Source organism: Ceratotherium simum, chromosome 11 (assembly GCF_057802395.1).
Source record: "Ceratotherium simum simum isolate JZ-2026a chromosome 11, ASM5780239v1, whole genome shotgun sequence".
Lineage (NCBI taxonomy): Eukaryota > Metazoa > Chordata > Mammalia > Perissodactyla > Rhinocerotidae > Ceratotherium > Ceratotherium simum.
Genome location: NC_141910.1, coordinates 49187527 through 49212265, shown reverse-complemented (window position 1 = coordinate 49212265; position 24739 = coordinate 49187527). Strand labels below are relative to the sequence as shown.

The window sequence follows — 24739 nt, the reverse complement described above, 5'->3', positions numbered from 1 at the left end:
TTCAAAGAGGTGATTAAATTAAAATGAAGCCTGAATCCAATATGACTGGTGTCCTTACAAGAAGAGGAAGAGACACCAGGGGTGCACATGCACAGAAACGGTACCCCCATCTGAAGCGGCATCAAGAGGACAGCCATCTGCAAGCCAAGGAGAGAGGTCACAGGAGAAACCAAACCTGCCAGCACCTTGATCTTGGACTTCCAGCCTTCAGAACTGACAAAATAAATTTCTATTGTGTCAGCCACCTAGTTTGTGGTATTTTGTTATGGTAGCACTAGCAAACTAATATACGTAACTAATGATTTGCTCCTCAGTTAATTAAGTTCAATTCCTTATCTCTGTCTTTGTGTTGGAAGGCCTTTAAACGAATCACGTTCAACATCTGGAAATACCACTTACTGATTATCTACAGTAAACCAACCTGCTATGCTTAAAATCATCTCTGTATTCACAATGGCTGGGATACAGAAGTTTTTCAATAGCTATATTAACTGAATTTTAAACATTTCGGCTATTAAATAAAATCTCAAAATTCTAACAAATTCTAAACTCACCTCTAAGATCTACTACAACTTTAGTAAAGATATATAATAGTACAAATTCTAAAAATCCATACGAAATATCATTACAAAGAAGCATTTTGATAAAGCTATTTCCACATTTCTTCCATGGCAGAGAAAAAAGACATCTTGTTGAGAAGAATTCTGTGTAATAAGCTTTCTCTGTTCCCTTTCAAGTAGAAGTCATGCTCAAAAACAAAGAAACTTGAGTATGTGTTATTTGCACTGTAGGCTAAAGAAAAGAACTGAGCTAAACTGTAGCTTAAATCTTTACAATCTCTTTATCTTGACATCAAGAGTAAAATTAACTTCCTCTCATTCTATCTCAAACATCCCTACAATCTAAATTCCAAAACTATCCATTTTCTGTTTTCCTAGATTCATATAAATGAAACATTCCCCATGACACACACACACACACACAAACTTACAGACCCAAAAAAACCAAAACTATGAGAAAGAAGGGAATATATGATATATTATGATAGGCTATGTACCTAGAAAATTAAGTACTACTCATTGCTCAATTAATGGACAAAGACTGACACATGAGCTAGTTCTTTCATATCAAAAACTTGCAGGCCAAGGAATGTGTGATTTAGCAATATACTTATTTTGATAAAATTCTATTACATCTAGGAAAATCAAACTTTTGTCTGCTACATGGTACTTGCTATATGGGGGGTTGAGGGGTAAGAAAGATGTGATAAAGAAAAAGCAATTACCCGTTTAGAGTCCCCAAACCTCCTCAAGTTATCACACATAGCAAACATATAACACTTCATCCACACACCATTTCTAGTCAGACACATAATCTCTTTTCCTCCTCCTCCCCCTCCAATTACTCACTTCTTGTCATCACCTCTATGAACAACTCAATAAACATTTCATAAAAAAAGATCAAATCTATAGATTCCTAAATGAACAAAAGAGATACCACTAAGTTCTCCTATCTTAACAGCACATAAATATCATCACAATTTTTTAAATTGAAGTCTAATGTGGGACATATATAATAATAACTCTGAGTGTTTAAGTGATTTGCCTGAGGACAGGTATTATATGAACCAAGAATCAAGTATGAAAAAAAGGCATTTTTACGACTGAGGAATGCATTTCTATGAAAAGAGAAAGGGACAGAATATTTAAAGTCACAACACTCCTGGGAAATCCACAATACATAATTAAAATATGAAATAACTTTTAAAATATCAATCTAAATTCAAGGCATAGATACATTTCATAGGTAAGTGTAACAAGGTTCTAACAGTGGCCAAAAGATGAGCACTACTACAGAAATAAACACCCGAGGTTGTCTTGGACAGCCTAATTGCCTCCTTTAATACCTGACTATTTACCTTGCTTGCCTTTTTGTCAGACCCAACCTAGATGAAAAGATGAAGACTGATGGGGAAAAGAGCTCCCAGCAGTCTGAATTATCCAACTGTGTACCAAACAGATTCTTTCCAGTTTGGCAGTAACTCATCCAAAGGCAACACAGCGAAGTTCCACATTTGGTTAAAAGAGATAACAAGAAAAAAGAGGTTTAGGTCCCATCCACATAAAACCCTTAAATGTGATGTATCCAAAAACAAACCAAAAAAGGCTAGGTTTGTTGAAAAGAAAAAAAAAAAAGTGCATATTAAACCAGCAGTAATCTCAAAATGGGTCTCTTTGTTAGCTATATGCTAACAAAAAGAAAACTGTATAAATAAAAGATAATGCATTTTCTTTCTTTGCTAGTTTGCTAGATCCATAAACACCAAGGCATAGGAATATTTTAGAGAGAAATGAGTAACATAGGCATTGGAAACAATGCCACTTTCTCTCCCTTTAATTAATTGCAAGGTGCTTTGTCTTTAAAGGAGTAACTTTGAAATATTAGCATATCATTACTGTTGCCATACATATAAAACAAGCCTTTAATATGAAAAAATGGAAAAAAATCAGTAGGCATTCTTTTAGAAATAAACATAGTTCACATATATCTCCAGAGAATTCGCATTTGTGGAGTTACTTACTGTGATGAGTGTAGTCTATGCACCCAACACATTAAGTTACCTGAGTATCTGCCCTCATAAATATTCAATTACTTATTCTAAGTAATAGAACACAAGCAATTTTTTAAGTGTTTCATAGCAAGCGGAGATATTTTAACTCAAGAATAAAAATGTCATGTGGCCCCAAAGAAGATTCCTTTTTGCTCTCTTTTTCTGCCCTGCAAAGCTTTCTGAAAGATATGAATTAAAATCAAGTTACTAAGTACATCTTGAGTTCTGGTTCTTAATTACAGTTTTAATAATAGGAAAAGACTTTGCAACTATAAATATGGAAAAGAATTTAATGTATCATTTTTTAAATTCCTTAAACAGCCAGAGTGCTCTTTTTTGAAACATACAACAGATCACAACACTCCCTTGCTTAAAAGTCTATCAAGGGCTTTTCACGGTCAGAGGATAAATTCCAAAATCACTAAAACGGGTTCTAAAGTCTCAAATGAACTGGCCCCCTCTTGTATTACGCTTCCTCCCTCGATCACAATACTTTATGTATACTGGTCGTCTTATAGTTCCTTGATGACACTTTGCCTACTTCAAAGCTTTCACACATGCTATTGTTCCTTTTGCTTGGCTTAAAAATCATTTCCTCAGATTCCTTTCCCAACACCTTATCCACAATCTAAATCCAATCACCCTATATCAGTTCTCAGTGTGAACTGTGGATTCCTCAAGAACCTTTCAAGCAGTGCACAAAATCAAAACTATCTTCATAATAATACAAAGAAGTTATGTACCTTTTTCACTGTTGACATTTGCACTTACGGTACAAAAGTGAAGCTGGGTAAATTTGAAGGTAATTAAATCAAAACGTACCAGTGGTCATGTATTCTTCACCTTCACTCACACCATGTTTTTTCTTAAAAGGCCAGTTTCACCTAATTTCATTAAATCTTGAACTTTGAGTACAGTTTTATAAAAATATTCTATATGACAAAATGCATTCAATTTGTTGTGATAAACGCGTAAAGCACTTTCACTGCACACAGAAGTATGTCTCAGGGAAAAGCACTTGCGTGACTTTAGTTGTGAGCTAAACTAGACATTTTTTTCATGGAACACAATTTTTACTTCAAAAAATGACTGTAGACAAATTATGGTTATTCCAATTTAGGTATCTGGCAGAAATTTTCTAGAAAATGAACAAAATGAGCCTGCCACTTCAGAGAAAACATTTGACATATTTGTTGCCAATGATAAAATCAAAGCTTTTAAGTGAAAATTAGATTTTTGCAAAACTTCTAACACTGTGAGATTGACAGCTTGCCAATAATTAAAGATTTTTCTGATGAAATTGGTGGTGATATTAACAAATGTGATTTTTTGATATTGTATGATGAAATGTCAACATTTGAAAGATCTGCATAACTCAATGAACAAATACGTTCCATATGTTCCACACAAGATATCACAAAATCACGCAAAGGTAAAAGATCCATTCAAAGTGCAAGACAGTACAAAAGATGATCCTGGTTAACATGTAGAGAATGGATTAGTGTGGAAGGTAAGAATGGAAGCTGGTAGTATAGAATTTAACCTTCTCTCTTGGACTGTTATTTTTTCTCTATACTTATAGTTTCCAAAAGGATGTTCTTTCTCTATTTTCTCAAAGCACTCTGAAGACACTGCAAATGTCATGGAGGGCCACTTTCAAGACAATACAACTATAACTGTCAATTGTTATTTTTAACACAGACCTTCAAATTTATTTATTCAGAATCCAATTATTATATATTAATTACAAAAATAAGTTGATCACATCATCATCCATCATTTGCCTCTCTTTTTACTAATCTCCTTTATCACTTTTTCTTAGTCCTTTGCTCTCTTCCCTTCTTTCCATCAATTTATTTAATACACGCTTTCCATTTCTACCTATATAGGCTCTATACCTCTCTATGTATTCTTAGGCTAAATTTAATTCAAAGTACCCTTCCGGCACCTAACATCATCAACAAAAATTCTGCCAAATAAAAAAGGTTTGGAAAAGGCTGCTATATAAACTAACTTTGATTATAGCTGGTTGATGGGCCCAGGATCAAATACAAGAAGCTTCTGAAAATCTTTCCAATCTAATATCTATTTGCTCTTATTCATGAAAAAAATATTTAAAATTGTATATTTAATATGTAACAAGAAATATTTGTTAAAGACACCCCTCAAAACATCATAAATGAGGCAGGGCTAAAAACCTCAAAATTTGGCAACACTATCATTTTATTTACTATTAAAAAGTTACTAAAAATAATTTTCACCAAAGATATGATACAATGTGCAGACATACTACATAAAAACAAAAAAGAGCAGCTCTTGGGGCCGGCCCAGTGGCGTATTGGTTAAGTTCGCCGTGCTCTGCTCTGGTGGCACAGGTTCAGATCCCAGGCGCGGACCTACACACCACTCATCAAGCCGTGCTGTGACAGGCAGAGCAGCTCTTTTGTTTTAAAAATTTGAACAAATTGCCCAAAGGCAAAAGAGCATGGTGAGATTTTCTTTTTAAACTCATGGCTGCTGTGAGTTACCTCTTTTGAAATGATTATGCTTCATCTCTAAGAGTACAGGTCTAACCTAACAATCAACATTTGACAAAACTAAGATGATCGATTTATCTATTCATACTCTGTGTACAACTGGCAATACAGACTGGACCCTGACACTAGTTCACATACAGTGAATAAACCATTTAAATAAAATGCCGGTCAGCCAATTAAGTAATTTCGGTGGCTATTTCCAACAGAAGCTTTTGAAAGTTCACAAGTTTCTTATTACTCTCTAGAGTAATATTACTTATTACTTACTTATTTCTTATTACTACTCTCTAGAGTAGTATACTAAGCTTTTAAGAGTTCACAAGTTTCTGACTTTAGAAAGTAGTATATACTACTCAATCAGTCTCAATTTGCCAGGAAGATTATTTCTCTATACTTATAGCTAATTTCAGAGCTGTCAGTGAATTATTAAGAGTTAATATGCTTCAAACACCATATTAAATTCACTGTTGAATTCTGAAATAATTCAGGTACCTTATCCTGTCAATGAGAAATTATTCTTCTTTCATTAACCACAACTTAACAAGTATAATAAAGAATTCTAAATTATAAAGTGATTAAAATTGAACAAAAAGGCTTTGCATTTTTCTTAAAAATGCTCATCTCCAGATTTCCAAAGAAAAATTAAAAACCAAAATATTTAACTGCTAGTGTTCCTGGACCAATGCCAATGTGGGGAGCGAGGAGTCCCCCACACCTCCAACAAGCAATTCTCGGACATCAGCAGGACATCTAACAAGTCAACTCAGTTCTGACACTATCTACCCAGAGAGAGCATCGGACTCCACAGGTTGAGGGCTCAGTCCCATAAGACTGCTCACCTCCGACCCCCACTTCAGATGTCAGTCACAAGGCCAAGTTGTTACCTGTGCTTCTGACCCACCTGCTACACACTGGAGGTTCCCATGACTCACTCCTTGGGTTTGATTAATTGCTAGAGTGGCTCATAAAACTCACAGAAACGTTTTACTTACTAGATCACCAGTTTATTATAAAAAGATATAACTCAGGAACAGGCAGTTGGAAGAGATGCATAGGGCAAGATATGGGGAAAGGGCATGGAGCTTCCATGCCCTCTCCATGTGCACCACTCTCCCTCAGATCTCCATGTGTTCACCAACCTGGAAGCTCTCCAAACCCTGTCCTTTTAGGTTTTTATAGAGGCTGCATTACATAGTCATGATTTTTTTCACATTAAGCATTCCTCCATTACTTTTGTTTTTTAGTTTAAGTATAATTGACATACAATATCCTATTAATTTCAGGTATACATCAGAATGATTTAATATTTATATACATTATGAAATGATTACCACAACAAGTCTAGTTATTGTCACCATACAAAATTATTACAATATTATTGACTATATTCCCTATGCTGTACATTACATCCTCATGACTTATTAATTTTATAACTGGAAGTCTGACTTCCAGTTACATTGTCATGATTGATTAAATAACTGGCCATTGGCAGCTGATTCAACCTCCAGACTCTCTCCCCTCCCTGGAAGTCTAGGAGTGGGACTGAAAGTTCTGATCCTCTAATCACATGGTTGGTTCTCCTGGCAACCAACCCCCATCCTTAGGTGGGGTCCAAAAGTCACCTCACTGGCATAACAACACTTAGGAAATTCGAAGGGTTTTGGGAGCTGTGAGCCAGGAACTGTGGATGAAGACCAAATACATATGAGAAATGTATTTTGGTCACCTGAATGACCAAATATATATTTCTTATAAATCACAATATCACGTTAACCTTCTAACATTTCCAAAACTAAACATTTTACCAAAGGGAAGATAAAAACTAAATGTTCAGACAAAAAACAGTATTAAAGCTTTTCATAACCTATAAAAGCTTTACTCATAACCTATAAAAGGTTTAACTAAATTTATAAAAAGTCAAATTCCTAATGAAATTGAGATTATAACAACAATAAGTATGCAAAACAAATTACTTCAGTGACAAAGCAATTATAAGTCCCAATCTTCTCCCACTTAAACAAAATGGTATCTAACTATATTACTTACGTAATAGATGGATCCACTTGTTTGTAAGCATGAGCAGCACAAGACCCACAGTATGTATATCCTGCATGGCTACAAAACAAAATATTTTTAAACTTAATCATCAGATTCAAAATCAAGATATTCTGAAAAAAAGAACTTTTGAAAGAAATATAATAACTATAGTAAACACAACAGAATTGAGCATATAGATTAAAAAGTAATGGAGCTAACGATGCAATTTCTAGAATAGGGGACACATAATGGTTCTGTGTTCCAATTTTAAATTTTAAAAGTATTCTGTAATTTTTTTGGTCTGAAAGAAAATTAGATTTGGAGATACTCAAAGATTACTTGAAGGTACTAATGTAACACTAATGAGTTTTTAATATTGCTCTTCAATACCTTTAGCAGACTTATTACATAACAATGGTAGGACCAAGAGCAAGTCAAATCAGACCAAAGCAAATATCCCACAACTATCAATTCCTTTCCCTCTGTGTCTTTAGTGGTAAGAGAATTGACTCGGCCTTCTGTATATTATGTCTTTCATTTTCTCTCGCTATCTATTCAGCCTTTTCATCCTCTGGTCTTAGCATTAGATTGGTTCTCTTAACATCTATAGAATGACTTGTTCCCAGACCTCGTTTTTCTTTCTTGACTCATTCCAGTTACATGAGTCTAGAAACACTTCCCTTAGTGCTTACTTATTAGTGTGTGGCCCACGGTATGCTGACAAATGTTTAACAATTGGCTCTGCAGAAAAAAAAATGTATACATATACATAGGTACATAAGCTTATTACAAATTTTACTGAAATAAAAAGATATATATCACACAATTTACAAATAATGAAAAAAATATACTCTTTATTGCAAATTCCACAGTCAATTGATTGTCACAGAATGCTTTCACTGATTTTAGCTGAACTCTCTTATCCATAGCCAACCAATGATTGCAACTGACAAGAGTGCATCAACACATGCCTGAACTGCCCTCATTCGACAATGACTTGAATGACTTCTTTTCTGATTAGATAATAGCTTTCAAATACTAGAAAGAATATTTCCTTCCTCACTTTTTTGTGCTATTCACAATGTAAAGGCTACAGATACAACATAATTTTAAGTTTAATCTGCATTATTAACTTTTCCCCATTACTTTCTTAAGTATAGACAATCAACAAAAAATAAAGCCCTGATTTGCAGCATTTTGCCAATTTATATGGAGTAGATCTGTCCCACCATCGCTGATTTCAAGATGTGCAGTAAACTGAAAAGACAAGACACAAACTGGGAGGAAATATTTGTAAAGCATGTATCGGATAAAAGAAATTTGTATCTAAATATACAAAGAAATTTCAAAACAAACAACCTAATATTTTTAAAAAATAGGTGACTTTTGCAAGATGAAAAGAGCTCTGAAGACTGGTTGAACAATAGTGTAAATATACTTGACACTACTAACTGTTTATATAGTTAGAATAGTTAAGATGGTAAATTTTATGTTATGTGTATTTAACCACAATTAAAAACATTTTTTTAAATAAGATGTGAATGGATACTTGATCAAAGAATACATTGGGATGGCACATAAGCACACAAAAGAATGCTCAACATCATTTAGTCATTAAGGAAAGGCAAACTGAAACTACAAGGAGCTACCACTAAACACACACCAGAATAGCTAAAATTAAAAAGAGTGACCATACCAAGTGCGGCAAGGATGTAGAACTGAAACTCAGCCCGTACTTGTGGAAATGTAAAACGGTATAACTACTTTGAAAAACAGTTTAGCAATTTCTTAAAAAGTTAAACATGCTCCTACCATCTGACTCAGCTATTTCACTCCTAAAAAAATGAAAGCATTGGGGCCCGCCCGGTGGCGCAGCGGTTAAGTGCACGCGCTCCGCTGCAGCGGCCGAGGGTTCACAGGTTCAGATCCTGGGCACGCACCAACGCACCGCTTGTTAGGCCATGCTGTGGTGGCGTCCTATATAAAGTAGAGGAAGATGGGCACAGATGTTAGCCCAGGGCCAATATTCCTCAAGAAAAAAGGGAAGGATTGGCATTGGATGTTAGCTCAGGGCTAGTGTCCTCCTCACAAAAAAAAAAAAAAAGAAAGCAAGCATTATGTCCACACAAAGATTTGTACACAAATGTTCATCCCAGTTGCATTTGCAATAGCCAAAAACTAGAATCAACAAAATGTCCCTAAAAAGGTGAATGGATAAACAAATGGAGGTATAACCATACAATGAAATACTCTTTGGCAACAGAAAGTAATCAACTATTGACACACTCAAAATAATTATGCTAAAAAAAAAAGGTAAAAATAAATAAAGAAATATGCTGAGTGAGAGAAGCCAGACAGAAGGAGTTTATACTGTATTACTCTATTTAATAACTCTAGAAGATAAAAACTAATGTATAGTGACAGCAAGTAAATCAGTGAATGTGGGAGGGGAGAAGGAGCAGAGAAATGCAGAAAAGAAGAATTACAAAAGGGCACAACAAAACTTTTGAGGATGATGAATATGTTCATTATCTTAATTGTGGTGATGGTTTCACAGGTGTATACGTATTTCAAACTTATCAAATTGTACACTTTAAATATATGCAGCTATATGTTAATCATACCACAATAAAGCTCTGTTTTTAAAATGGTCCTCATTTGAACTAGGTTAAGATATGAATGGAGAAAGAGAGATTTACTTAAGTCAGTCACAGCAACACAAGACAGTAGTGTGCTCAATCAAGAGTTAAGTAATATGGGATGTACACTAAGCACACTGAAATCTCTGAAGGCTTTATTGGTCGGATTAATGTAGTCACTCTATCCTTATACCTCTGGCAAGGGAGCCTATCAAGTTGTCTCAATATAGCATTATTCTCACAACCCAGTTCTAATCTTAGCCAGAAGGAAATGTAAGTTGTTCTATGACTCAGCAAATTCAGTTTTGCTGTCATCCTGTACTGATCGTGATACTCTAACCTAACCAGGGGCTCTATTTTATTGGTTATGTCCCCAATCTTCCAGTGCCCGAGACCCTAATACTGACTGCTTCAGATTTCTAACTCCTGTTTCTGATCTTAACATTACTGGCTCCTCTTGTCAATTCAGAAATATGCTATCTTGCCTGGCCATGTGGACCTTAAAAACCATCTGATCCATCTGGATCTGCCCTGGTCTGTCTCAAACCTGAATGCCATCTCAGATTTTCAACAATGCTTTGCTCTCAGTTGTTACTCACATCCCATCTCTCCACTACCAATTCTTATACCTTAAACTAGTCCTTCCCTCTTAGACCTGCTTTGCAGACTTTAGTTCCTATTTGCCATTTTTGAATTTAAAGGCCCTGACCCCCAATCCATACTCTTATCTCTAAATCAACCTGTCATTCCTGTCTGAGTCTCTCCCAGTTTTACCAATCCTGTTGCTACCCAAGATCAGTTCTTAAAAGCCAGAAAGGCTTCTTAGAAACGTTGGATTCTTGAAGTATGGGTAGGACAGAAATAGTAAGAGTAGAAGGGTAAGGGCCCAAAGGAAAGGCATAAAGGCCAAAGGAAGAACATGAGCAGATGTCCAAGTGTGTGATGTAGATGAGAAAGTATGAGACTGGCCTGAGTGGAACAAGAGAGTAATGCTTAGCAAGAGTGAGACAGAGGAATCTGGGCTTGATGAAACAAGTTACTGAAAAACTGCTGTATGCTCTTGACAGGGGAGTGACAATACGAAACTGTTATTAGTCCAGTAATGAAAAACATAAGCACAGATTAGAGGCAGGAGGTTAAGTGAAGTGAAGCTCTCTTGGAAATTGTGGCACGAGGTAGCAATATCATGGTCTAGAACGGTGTCAGTGCCAGTGGGAAATGAGAAATGAATGCTCTAGAGTCTAAAAAGAAAAACTGACATATCTTAGTGACCAAGCAGATGTAGGGGGATGAGGAGGAGGAGGAAGGTAGTTAAGACAATGGTAATAACTAACGTTTACTGAGGACTTACTAAGTGTCAAACACTCTTCTATGTAACTCAAAGCATTAACTCATTTAATCCTCACACCAACCCTATAAGATAGGAATTATTATTTTTCTCATTTTACAGGTGAAGAAATGAAAGGAGAAAGGTTAAGAAACTTGCTCAAGGTCACAGAGATAGTAATTAGCCACCCCAGGACTTATTTGGAGCCCCAGTAGAGGCTCCAAAACCCATTACTAACCACCAAAAGAGACCTTTACATATTTGAAGGAAGAAGGGAAGGAGTCCACGGAGTAGCAAAAGCAACAAGCCTAAAACCTAGAAGAATACTCACAGAATCATATATCCTATAAGACTACAGGGGAGGATGATAGTTTTGAAAACACGATTAACTGAGGTAAATATGTTTTATAGTAGAACTCAGATTTCATGATTTTAGTCCTTTCTGAAGTTGGAGGCATAAAAAGTCTACTTGAAGCAAGACAAAATAGTTGCAAAAAGAGAAGGAGAGTCTTAACTTTGATAGAGAATACATTGCAGAGTATTTTTTTTTTTAAATCATTAAGTATATCAACCCTCTTAACCCCCATCATAAGGAACTCCACTTCATGAAGGGACCAAGATCATAGACAAAGAAGAGAATTTCTAATACTTTACTTTATCCTGGCCCAGATATATGATATGAAGAAAACCATAGTAATAATTATCAAATCTCACCACTGATCCTCTGTTCCTTTACCCTTCTCTTGCTAATAGAATCTATGATTCTACTTGTATGTGGAAACAAGGTTTCATTAAGGAATCACTCAAAAAAAAGAAGCCTTCACTAAGGGAACATCTAAGGTTTTTTCTTTCGTGCATAATAGCCAGAAGAGCAATCAACATTTGAGCTCTACAGATATGTGACTATGCATCATTAAAGTGTGTCCCAGTCAGTCTTTTAAAAGCTCTTAAAATCCTTAATACAAAGTCATCCCTAGCTTTTCCTGGTTACTCTGGTTCCCAGTGTAACTTTTCATGAAGGCAAATAGCAAATTATACTTTTAATACCTATAATTTGTCATTAGGCTAAAACCATACCTCTAAAAATGGATCCTTCTTTTAACAGGGAGTACTTTTGCTTCTCCCTTTACTCCTACACAGCAGACCCTTTACATCAACAAGACCAGTTCCTAACCCTCCAGAATTTCTGTGCCCCCCACAGAGCTACAATCAAGTGAGGATGCAAGGCCACTATCCATGATCATTTACTGGTTAAGTCACAGTTTCCCACACAGCAACCTTGCCCTGTGGTATAATTTAAACTCCTACATCCGGAAAATTACCAATTACTACGTGACATGGACTTTCACTTGTTCATTCTGAGAACCTCAAAGTTATATGTGAACAGTATAAACTGTGAATGCCAACAGTCTATCTATGAGAGGCTTTTCATCAAAGAGGATATAGGGAATAATAAAAGGAGCCTTACTTGGATTCAACAAAGTCAAGTTCTCGTAGTCCTAGTGCTACTTAATAGCAGCAAAAACGCAAAATAAATAGATTGGACTAGATGAAATGATAAGATTGGACCAGATGAAACGAGAAGATCTCCTTCAGCAATAAGAAAAGTCTCTAAGATCTATTTAAGCTAAGGTATGACCTAGAAACTAAATTTAAAAACATCTGTGAACATTTGGGATCAAGCTTAACAACAACTGGCCCTAAACAGTCAGCAGAAGCAGCAGCCTCCACATTGCCTCTCTCAATTTTATTTTGCTGCACCTAGCCTTTTATTCTTTTCTTTCATAGGCACTACTCAATGGCCCTCAAGATTCCTGGCTTCAATAAAAAATATTAGTAGACGATTATATCAAAAAAATGTACAGGTTAGATAGTCATTGTTCAGAATATTTTACTTTTACAAAACAGAATCTCAAAATATTAAGTAGGGCCGGCCCCGTGGCTTAGCGGTTAAGTGCGCGCGCTCCGCTGCTGGCGGCCCGGGTTCGGATCCCGGGCACGCACCGACACACCGCTTCTCTGGCCATGCTGAGGCCGCATCCCACATACAGCAACTAGAAGGATGTGCAGCTATGACATACAACTATCTACTGGGGCTTTGGGGGGAAAAAAATAAATAAATGAAATTATCAAAATATTAAGTAAACAATACTACGAGCTAAGGAAAGTTATTAAAGTTATACAAGTCAAATAAGAATAAACTAACCACAATGTTTCAAATAGAGATTTTTATACTGCTAGAATACACAGGATTTAAGATATTGCAAGGAATAACCTACTGCTTAATATAAACAAGGATGAGAAATAAAGAAGTTGTGCCTCTCCAGTAACTTTAAATTAACTATATAATTTATGAAGATGCATTGTCTCACTGGTAGCACTCTACAGGTATGCTTCACTATATACCAACTGGTCTTCTATGTAAATGCTTCTTAGCTTTTAAAATTTTTCAACTAGTTTTTATATTAAAAGTAATACATGCACACAGTAAAAAGTCAAACAATAAAGAAGGGTATACAAGGAAAAGTGAAAGTATCCTTTACTCCACCCTACTCCTACTAGGTTAACCACTAACAAATCGAACTGTATTTTAAATGTATGAAGGGGGCTTCAATATTCACTGTATCTGCTTCACAGTAAAAAACAATTTCATCATATAAATAAGCCTCCTCCCCAATTATCTGATTATATTTTTATATTCAATAAGAGATTTCTTAAGTGATGCATATCCATACTGCTCCATTCTAAGGGCTGCTGAGATATTCTTGCATACTACAAGACAAACAACAATTTTGTCATCAAGGTTTCTGGCAGTCATAGTAGGAAAGCTTTTGGAACCCCTAGTTCATGAGATCATTTCAATATATACCCCTGGGCCACATACTGTCTCCTGTGCCTCCAGATAAGTAAAGTAGTTCTTTTTTTTTTTTTTTTTTGCAAGGAAGATCAGCCCTGAGCTAACATCTATGCTAATCCTCCTCTTTTTTTTTTTTTTGCTGAAGAAGACCGGCTCTGAGCTAACATCTATTGCCAATCCTCCTCCTTTTTTTCCCCCAAAGCCCCAGTAGATAGTTGTATGTCATAGTTGCACATCCTTCTAGTTGCTGTATGTGGGACGCAGCCTCAGCACGGCCAGAGAAGCGGTGCATCGGTGCGCGCCCGGGATCCGGGCCGGGCCGCCAGTAGCGGAGTGGGTGCACTTAACCGCTAAGCCACGGGGCCGGCCCCAGTAAAGTAGTTCTAAATTTAATCAATGGATAATTTTTAACCAAATTAAATTCTTTTGAATCCCCCAAATGTGCCTGCCTATTTGTCATATAGATTAGAATTCATTAAGATTAATCAACAGTTGGTTTATGGGTCAATATTTACTCTATAATGACATTATTCTATATAATCTACATCAATATAAAAATGAGCAATCTGTATAAGCACTTTCAAAAGCGTGCTATCTAGGTTCTGAGTTTGTTTTTTAAGGTTCCCCTTATATGATTTATGCCCACGAAGGCAAAATCTAAGAAAAGTTGGTCCCAGAGACCTAGAATTTATAAAATTTAAAGTATGTTTTTGATACACTTGATTTGAAATAAAAGCAGAAATCTTAAAATCTTAAGTTTCCTAATTACTATATAACTATATTCTCACAAAGACCCTTTGTGCCTATATTACAATAAAATATTTGTTGTTGCTTTTCTGCCTCAGGAAAAAGAAGAGTAACTCTGTAAAGAAAAATAATTACTTCCGGAAACCACATAATAAGATAAACTTGACTAGATTTTAAGTTTTCATATGTTAACAAAATAGAAATTGCCTATATATGCATAAACATAACTACAAAGTCACTATATAACAGAAACACATACACCAAAGACAAAACTATTTTCAAACATCCATTTTGAAACCTAAGGTAACTTGGAAATCTTTTACAAATCAATGTATTTGCTGTAACGTAGGCTCAAACATTTCATTTCCCAGGCCACTGCCAATGATTTCAATTTAAAACTAAGGAAACAAGTCTAACTACTTTTTCACGAATAACTAACCTCAACTTAATTATATGTTGATTCAGCTCAGCTCCCACATTTACAACAAGTTTTAAGTAGGAAGGTAGCATACCATAATACTAGTCAAATACCAGCAAAGTAATGGGAATGACAATAGAATCTATCTCATGAGTTACCATAAAGAGATGACTATTAATCCACCGTTTCTCACCCAATCAAGGATCTCATTTATGCGAACTTCTCCTCTTATCCCTGCATCAATTTCTCTTTCTCTACTGGATCATTTCATAACATTATAAACACTTTAATATCTCCCACCTTAAACAAAAATTTTTCCCTGACACCATATTCCCATTGCTCTATTTCCTTGACATTTTATAGCAAATTCCTCAAACAACTATCTGTACTCACTGTCTTCATTTCCTCTCCAATTCCTTCTTGAACCTCCTCCAAACGTGCTTTCATCTCCACCACTCCACAGAAAGTGCTCTTATCAAGGTAACCAGCAGTCTTCAGACCGCAAACCCCAATTATCAATTCTTAGCCCCCATCTCATTTGACCTATTGGCAGAATTTGACACAGCTGATCATTTTCTCCTCCCTGACACATTTTTCATCCTTTTGCCTGCCAAAGACATCACTCACTCTTGGTTTTCCTCCTTCCTCACTGGTCCTCCTTCAGTATATCCTTTGCAAATGCTCATCTTCATCCTGACCTCTATATAAAGTTGGCTTGCCTAAGGGCTTACTCCTTGAACCTCTTCTCTATCTTATTTCACTCCCAAAGGCAACCACAGCCTATTTAGATTTTAAGTGTGATAAACACACCAACACAGCTGGCCCTTCTTCCCTGTATTCTAGATTCAATAATCTAGGTGCCCATTTGAAATCTCCACTTAGACACCTAATAGGCATCTCAACATTAACACAGTCAAAATCAAATCCTAGATTCTACACAAGCACTTCAAAATCTACTCCCCATCTCCACCCCAACTGCCCCTTATCAGTATAAAAGCAATGCCATCCTTCCAGTTTCACAGGCCAGAACTTAAGAGTCATCCTTGACTCTTCTATTTTATTGGTCCTACCCTCAAAATATATCCGGAACACACTGCTTCTCATTACCTCCACCACTAGCCCCCACTCAAAGCCACTATGTCATCTCTTTTCTGTACTGTTGAAATAAGCCTCCTAAACTGGACTCCCTGTTCCCACAACATAGAACATCCATATAGCAGCAAGAGTAATCTTTTTCAAACCTAAGTCAGTTCATGTCACTTTTCTGCTCAAAATTTCTCATGATGTACCATGTCACTTGGAATAAAAACCAAAGCTTTTAAGACAGCCTACAGAGCTGTGCTCCATGTCTAGCCCCTGCTGCCTCTCTCATCCTCTACTCTTTCCCTCGCACATGCCACTCCAGCCACACTGGCCTCCCTGCTTTTCCTCAAACACAGTAAGCATATCCCACCCCAGAGCCTTTGTGCTTGCTGTTCCTCAACCTGAAACTCTCCTTCCCTGGGTATCTGCATAACTTCTCTCCCATATCTTTTAGGTTCAAATGTTACCTTATCATAGAGACATTCTCTTACTATCCTATATAAACTAGCAACTCCCTACTCATACTGTCACTCTCAATCTTATGATTTGCTTTACTTTTCTTCTTAGCACCCATCAGCACCTGACACAGAATATAATCATTTCATTGCTTACTGTCTGTCTTCCCCAAGTACTAAAATGCTCAAGCACCATGAGAGTAGCAATTTTGATTTATTCAAAAAGCAGCACAAAGAAGAGTACCTGGCATTTAGTCTGGTACATATTTGCTGAATGACTAAAAAAAATAATAGCAAGTCATTATGCTAAAAGTTTTATAAAGATTAGCTCATTTAATCATCAAAAAACTACATGGAAGTACTATTATTATTTCAATTTTACCAATGAGACAAAGGCACAAGACATCAAATAACTTGTATGTCACACAACTTCTAAGGGGTACAGTCAGCCTCCTGTATCTATTAAATGAGATCAAGTTAGATCATACAAATGGAGTATTTAACAAATTTTTGGCACATAAAATACTTAACATTTATGGAATACTTATTGTGTGCCAACATTAATGTAGGCTCTTTATGTATATTCACTCATTTAATTCTCATATTGTTTAATAAGTGGTTGTAATTATTATTTTCACTATTTACTATTTACCAAGGTACCAAGCTTAACTCAATAAAAGTCACATAAAAGACACTGTTGTGAGAGAAATGGCACAAACACCAACCTTTACTCTTCTCAGAAAAATGTTAACAGGTGCTTAAAACAACATATTCTGAAGGTTAGCACCAGAAACCAAATCAAAGTTAACTGAATTCATAGCATACACAGACACATCATTAACTGTGTATTTGCTAGCTTGCAGTTCTAAAAAGCCCCCTAACATTCAAAGACAAAGAGTCACAGATTTTCTTCATTAAAAAAAAATCTGGGGCCGGCCCAGTGGCGTAGCAGTTAAGTGTGTGCACTCCGCTTCCGCGGCCCAGGGTGGCAGGTTTGGATCCCTGGCGCGCAAAAATGCACCGCTTGTCAAGCCATGCTGTGGTGGCGTCCCATATAAAGTAAAGGAAGACAGGCACAGATGTTAGCCCAGGGCCAATCTTCCTCAGCAAAAAAGAGGAGGATTGGCATCAGATGTTAGCTCAGGGCTAATCTTCCTCACCAAAACAAAACAAAACAAAAAAAAAATCTACGCCTCCCCCAAAAAACTGGTTGCTACTCCATATGCCATCATATTATACTTAATGAATCTTTTTCATTATAAATTAAAAATTATCTGGATTAAAATAGATCTTTTTAATGTTTAAAATAGAACTTATTCATTTATACCAATTACTACTGAAATCACCAAGTTTACCTAATGTAAACAACCCTCTGCTTTAAAAGTCAGTTTTATTACCAAAAATAAATTTTGAAATTACATATTGCACCTGAGAAAATAAAGTAGTCAATTCCTTTATCCTTGAGCTAATGTGAAAGCAACAGGATTCATGAAAATTACTGAATATAATTTATTCAGCACAACATAGCATCAGTTTTTAATTTTTAGTTCACCTTGTACATACTCATTCTTCGTTAATAGTCAATATATGAAAGATTCTAGGTAAAGATCCTTAAAACTCACGGTGCAATAATGGCTCTAGCCGGTCTTTTTGTAGACTGTACTTGTGAAAGCCAACCTTCTAGCTGTGCATTCAGCTGCGGTCCTATAAAAACAGAAAGAGGAAAATTGGAGTCAGCAAAGCAATGTACTATAGATAACCATACATGACACAAAGCCCTCACTGAACCTAGCTGGGACTAAAATAGTTTAATGGGCAGTGGGATCATCAGTTTAGATGTTAATGTTTGAAACTTAACCAACTACAAAGTCTCTAGCAAGCCAGATGATAAGGCCAAGTACTGATTAAACAAAATTTGCATCCATTTACTTATTTATTCACAACCTTCTTCATTCTAGAACAACAACAACAATACAATCCAAAATTTGAGGCAGTGTTAAACAAAATAAAACAAGAAACAGAAAACTGTTAGTACATGAAAAGAAAATGAGTGAATATTTTTGTAATCAGAAATGAGTACAGGGCCGGCCCGGTGGCTTAGCGGTTAAGTGCGTACACTCCACTGCTGGCGGCCCGGGTTCGGATCCCAGGCACGCACCAACGCACCGCTTCTCCGGCCATGCTGAGGCCGTGTCCCACATACAGCAACTAGAAGGATGTGCAGCTATGACATACGACTATCTACTGGGGATTTGGGGGAAAAAATAAATAAACAAAATTATAAAAAAAAAAAAAGAAATGAGTGCCAAGGGGGCCGGCCCTGTGGCATAGCAGTTAAGTGCGCACGCTCCGCTGCTGGCGGCCCGGGGTTCGGATCCCGGGAGCGCACCGATGCACTGCCTGTCAGGCCATGCTGTGGCGGCGTCCCATATAAAGTAGAGGAAGATGGGCACGGATGTTAGCGCAGGGCCAGTCTTCCTCAGCAAAAAGAGGAGGGTTGGCATAGATGTTAGTTCAGAGCTGACCTTCCTCACAAAAAAAAAAGAAAGAAAGAAATGAGTACCAAAACCTGCCTTAATCACTAAAATCACATCCACGGAGTGATCACTCCCACACCCAATGACCTTTCCCTTCCATCCACTCCAGCCCCCTACTCCCATGATCATATCAATAACCAGTAACTACACCACCTCAAAAATCTCAATTTCAAGCATCCCACTCTCTTTACTTCCCATCTTTCCAGTTCACTCCTAGAAATCTGTTGACTTCAACAGATTTGGAGTCACTTTTCCCACGTCCTTCATCCTCTCTTTTCTTAACTTCTTACCCAGCATGAGACCTGACGATCCATCACTATAATCATCCCCTTGCCTACGGCCTCACTCCATTGCTCCTTTCTTCTTTCATCATAGTGAAACGATAGTTGAAACCAACTTTTCACTTAACACAGTACCTCCACCTGAACAGCTGAATGAGACTGAAAAGAAATACAACCATTTGAACTTTGAAATTATACCCATAAATTTCAGCAGACCGTTAGCAAAGCTCAGAAATCATACCACGTTAACCTAGTGAATCTGCTCTCCCATCTTTAAGATAGAGAATTATCTCATATAGCTTCTCCTTTACCTTAAACCTCATCCCCTTCTCACTCCCAGCAGATGATGCTGCTTTTCATTTCATCAATCAGAAGTAGGGTGGCCAACCATCCTGGTTTGCCCAGGACTTTCCCAGTTTTAGCACCGAAAGTCCTGCATCCTGGGAAACCTCTCAGTCCCAAGCAAACCTGGACGTTACTCACCCTAAATTCAGAAGAGAACTACTTCCTCTTCCTACCACTTATTCAGCTTTCCCTCCTGTTTCAACAAACTGTCCCTGTTCCTATCAAAAGCCAAACAAATTACTTGTGCACTGGAACCAAACTGTCGGCCAAATGTGTTTTTCTTACTCCAGGACTCGGCTCTTACAACTGTCTGAGTCTCCTGCATCCACTTGTCCCTTTTCACTAAATCATTACTATTAGCATGCAAATACATGATACTAGCAGATTTGATTTTCCCCCAACTACCACCCCATTTCTCTGGCTCCTTTTTTCTCCGGCTCTCTCTTCCTAAACTTTTAACCATAAACTCTTAAACTTTTAATCATAAATTTTTTTTTTTTTTTTAAGATTTTATTTATTTTTTGCCCCCAAAGCCCCAGTAGATAGTTGTATGTCACAGCTGCACACCCTTCTAGTTGCTGTATGTGGGACTCGGCCTCAGGCTGGACAGAGAAGTGGTGCCTCGATGCGCACCCGGGATCCGAACCCGGGCCGCCAGCATCGCAGCGCGCGCACTTAACCACCAAGCCACAGGGCCGGCCCTTAATCATAAATTTTTAATCGTAAAAAACTTTTAAACATTACAAAAGAATCTAGATGATAATATAACAAACACCCATGGAACCACTTCCCAAATAAACTGAATTTTAACAGTCTATCTTATTTACTTAAGATCTTCCTTTATTAAGAAACAAAATAATAAAGACAGTTGAATCCCTTGCTGATCACATTATTACACCTCCCTCCTTAGAGGTAACCACTTTCTGATTTTGGTGTTTATTGTTGCATTATACTTTTACTAATATATGTCTCCATAATATGTGTATTATTTTGTTCTACATGTTTTTAAATGTTATATAAGTATACTGTATATGTCCTTCTACAACTTGTTTTAGTCCTTCAACATTATTTTTAAAAATTATTCATGTTTATATATGTAGCTTTAATTCATTCATTTTCAGTGCTGCATAGTATTGTAACGTATGGATATACCCAAATTTATCTATTCATTCTCCTGTTCACAGACATTTTGGTTGTTTCTATTGCTTCATTGTTAATATACAATGCTACAAATCTCTTGTGAGTGTGTGTTAAGAGTTTCTCTGGGATTTATTTGGGAGTAAAAGTACAGGATCATAGGGTATGCCCATCTTCAACTCTGCTGGAACATTGCTAAATTGCCCACCAAAGCAGCCGGATCAAGTTACCCACCGGTATAAGGGCAAATAAAAATAAATGGTTTAACTCTCCCTGTTAATAATAAGAGAAGAGACACTCCAAACATACTTTTCTTAGAGCATTTTCCTTAGAAAACTTGTAATTGTAAATTCTTTCTCTGCCCCTTTGAAATGTATTTAAATCTTTCTAAAAGCTAAATAAGCCTCTAACCAGCAACCCAGGACTATCTTTCTCAATGACCTAATAGTCATCTCTTTGAAATGTGATCATCAAGGGAGAAAGCACCCCTTTCTGCCAGTTTCTATAGCAGGATAGGAGACTAATTTTGGTGGGCCACCTAGCTCCAAGTTGCAAAATTACCTCCTGTCATAAAGATATGAGTTTATTTTTCCTTTGGATAAAGCCAATTAGCTAATACATATGGTCACCCCAATTACCATGTGAATTTAAGATGAACTATGTGTGACAAATGTTGCTATCAAGTCCTCTTACTTGAGCACGACTTATAATTTATCTTGAGAACGTGTAATAGGTTGTATCTGCTTAGCTATATAAAAGGGTGAACTCTCTTTAGGTCTTTTCCGTCTCTTAGCAGATTGCCTATGATGTGCATCACATTCTAGCTTAATGCTTATTCTTCTATCTTTGAAGAGAGGGTTTCTGAGATGGCAGGAGGTTTTGGTTTAAATTACATTTCTCCGACATCAGCAATGGTTAAAAATTCCCATTTCCGATCCTTGAGGAGTAACGTCAGCATCATGGCGGAGTGAGCTTTCCCTCTTACACTCTCCCCCACTAAGATACAACAAAAAGGACATTCAAATACCAACCAAGGACATTCACACAACACAAAAGAAGTCTGAGAGACCCATGTAGCCTTACATGTGAAAGTGGAGGTGCTGGTACCCCCAGAGGAAGTGGAAGAAGGTAAGGAGAACCCCTCTCCTTCCCCAATGACAGTGACCCTGGGACCAGGACCACTCGGCTCTCTGAGAGAGAGGGGAGAGGGGTCGCCCTCCATGGGAAAACCATCGCTCTCCAAGTTCTCTCACAGCCTGTGGGAAACTCCCATATGGAGAGGACTGAACTGTTGCAGGGGTGTCTTCGTCAAGCTAGCACCCCAGGAAAGCAGATGGCAAGGGCAGAACAAGAAGCCCCGGGATCAGGCAGGCAAAAGAAAGAGCCCCTCCCCTCCAGAACTGCACAGCTCTCAGAAAGAAAGGGAAGGGACAGCTCCCCATGGAGAACACCATCACTCTCCAAGTTCTCTTGCAGCCTCTAGGAAATTCCCATATGGAGGGGACTGAACTGTTGCAGGGGTATCGTCATCAAGCTAGCACCCCAGGAGAGCAGATAGCAAGGGAAGAAGGAGAAGCACCCGGGATCGGGCAGGCGAAAGAAAAAGCCCCTCCACAGGCCCGGAGAACCAGCACAGCTGGTCAGCAAGAGCGCCTATGGACTGTGGAGAGCTCAGAATACACAGTTCTTGACCCCTACACCGTGGCGGCAGGTGGAAGCTGCAACAAGATATCTTCAAAATGAGGAAAAATAAGCCAACGCCCTCAAGCACTATGCAAAAATATATTACATCTCCAGACCAGAAGGAAAATGACAAGCACCCAGAAGTCAATCCTAAAGGCACAGAAATTTATAACCTAAACGATAGAGAATTCAAAACAGCTATCATAAAAAAGCTCAACAAATTACAAGAAAACAAAGACAATTCAATGAAATCAGGAACTTTTTCACAAAAGAAACTGAAACTACGAAGAAAAACCAATCAGAAATGTTGGAGATGAAAACCACAATAGAGGAGATAAAAATCTGGAAACTTTAAAGAACAGAATTGACAATATGGAGGAAAGAATTAGCAATTTAGAGGATAGGAATGCAGAAATGCTCCAGATGGAGGAGGAGAGAGAACTAAGACTAAAAAGAAATGAAGAAATTCTCCAAGAAATCTCCAACTCAACTAGGAAATGCAACATAAGGATTATAGGTATTCCAGAGGGAGAAGAAAGGGAAAAAGGAGCAGAGAGCTTGTTCAAAGAAATAATAGCTGAGAACTTCCCAAACCTGGGGAAGGAGCTGGAAATACAAGTGAATGAAGTCAACAGATCTCCTAAAAATATCAACATGAAAAGACCCTCTCCAAGGCATACAGTAGAGTAAAGCCGGCAAAAGTCAACGACAAAGAAAAAATATTAAGGGCAGCCAGACAAAAAAAAATAACGTACAGGAGAGAGAAGTCAAGATGGCGGCATAGGGCCGGCCCTGTGGCTTAGCGGTTAAGTGAGTGCGCTTGGCTGCTGGCGGCCTGGGTTCGGATCCTGGGCGTGCACCGACGCACTGCTTCTCCGGCCATGCTGAGGCCGAGTCCCACATACAGCAACTAGAAGGACGTGCAGCTATGACATACAACTATCTACTGGGGCTTTGGGGGAAAAAAATAAATAAATAAAATTATAAAAAAAAAAGATGGCGGCATAGGCAGACTCTGAATTCACCTCCTCTGACGGACACAGCCAATTTACAACCACTCGTGGAAAAATTACCCCTGAGAGAGAACTGAAAACAGGATAAGAGGAACTCCTGCAACAAAGGACAATCCTAATTGAGGTGGAAGAGGCAGAAATTCCCTTATGGAGAGAAAAAAACGCCACCTTCGGATGCCCCAGCAGCTCACGGCCGCCTGCGAGCAGCCCAAAAGTGCACAGCCCTCACTGGAGGAGCGGGGCCCTGAGCCAGGGAGCGCCCCCACTGTAGGCATTTTGTGGACCCAGCACAATCGAGACGAGTGCCATAATATCTCAGTTTGCTTGCTACTAAAACATTGCGGAGTACTCACAGAAAAGGTGGCTCACAAAGAAATTACAACTGGCTCTTAAAGGGTCCATGCACAAATTCACCCGTTTCAGAAAGCAACCTAAAATCACCAGAAAGAAAGGTGCACAGCCATTTGGGGAAACGAGACTCACATAATAGGCTCTGAGTGCATCTCAGTGAGAGGTGAGACCTCTCCAGGGACTGGGACATTGTTGTGGCCTGGTGTGGGCGTGCTGACACAGACACTGGCAAACGCCACTGGAGTTCTTCCTGGGGCCTGCTAGCCCAGGGTCTGCCCCACCCACTAGAGCACCGATTTAGTCCAGCTCACCCAGGGCAGGCAGCCCACCCTAGGGACTGGCCCCACCAACAACAAGCCCTTGGGCAACTTGTTGGCCTCCACAGATTGGTGACTGGATTCTCTGCAACCTGGCAACTGGGCTCACTTCAGTGGGGTAGGTGTGTTCAAGGAGCGAGAGGAGAGTGTGGGGCAGGGGTAGAGTGTGTGGGGCTCCCATCTTGGAGAGACTGGGTCCATTTCAGGAGATCAGTGCATGCACATAGGGCAGGACTGTGTTAACTGTGTGTGTGTACAAGTGGGCAGTGGGGCTTGTCAGCTGCAGAAGATTTGTGCTTCTCAAAGACCACCTAGGGGGTTTTCCCCACCTTCCAAAGCCTGAAACAATTGGGTGCTCCCGGCC

General features: G+C 38.1%; 1 protein-coding gene across 5 annotated transcripts in view; it reads right to left on the bottom strand.

The window, feature by feature from the left end:
• The window catches only part of MEMO1 (mediator of cell motility 1), a 150413-nt gene that overhangs the window by 56440 nt on the left and 69234 nt on the right, over positions 1 to 24739 (bottom strand). For 4 of the 5 annotated variants that reach the window (XM_087436952.1, XM_004418167.3, XM_087436950.1 and 1 more), the window contains exons 2-3: positions 18334 to 18415; positions 7195 to 7263 (exon numbers count right to left, since the gene is read on the bottom strand). In XM_087436952.1, the coding sequence (XP_087293078.1) occupies positions 7195 to 7261 (67 nt within the window). In that variant the 5' untranslated portion in view covers positions 7262 to 7263; positions 18334 to 18415. Of the gene's footprint in view, positions 1 to 7194; positions 7264 to 18333; positions 18416 to 19538; positions 19670 to 24739 lie in introns of those variants that run through there. The other variant, XM_087436949.1, reaches the window with a different exon arrangement.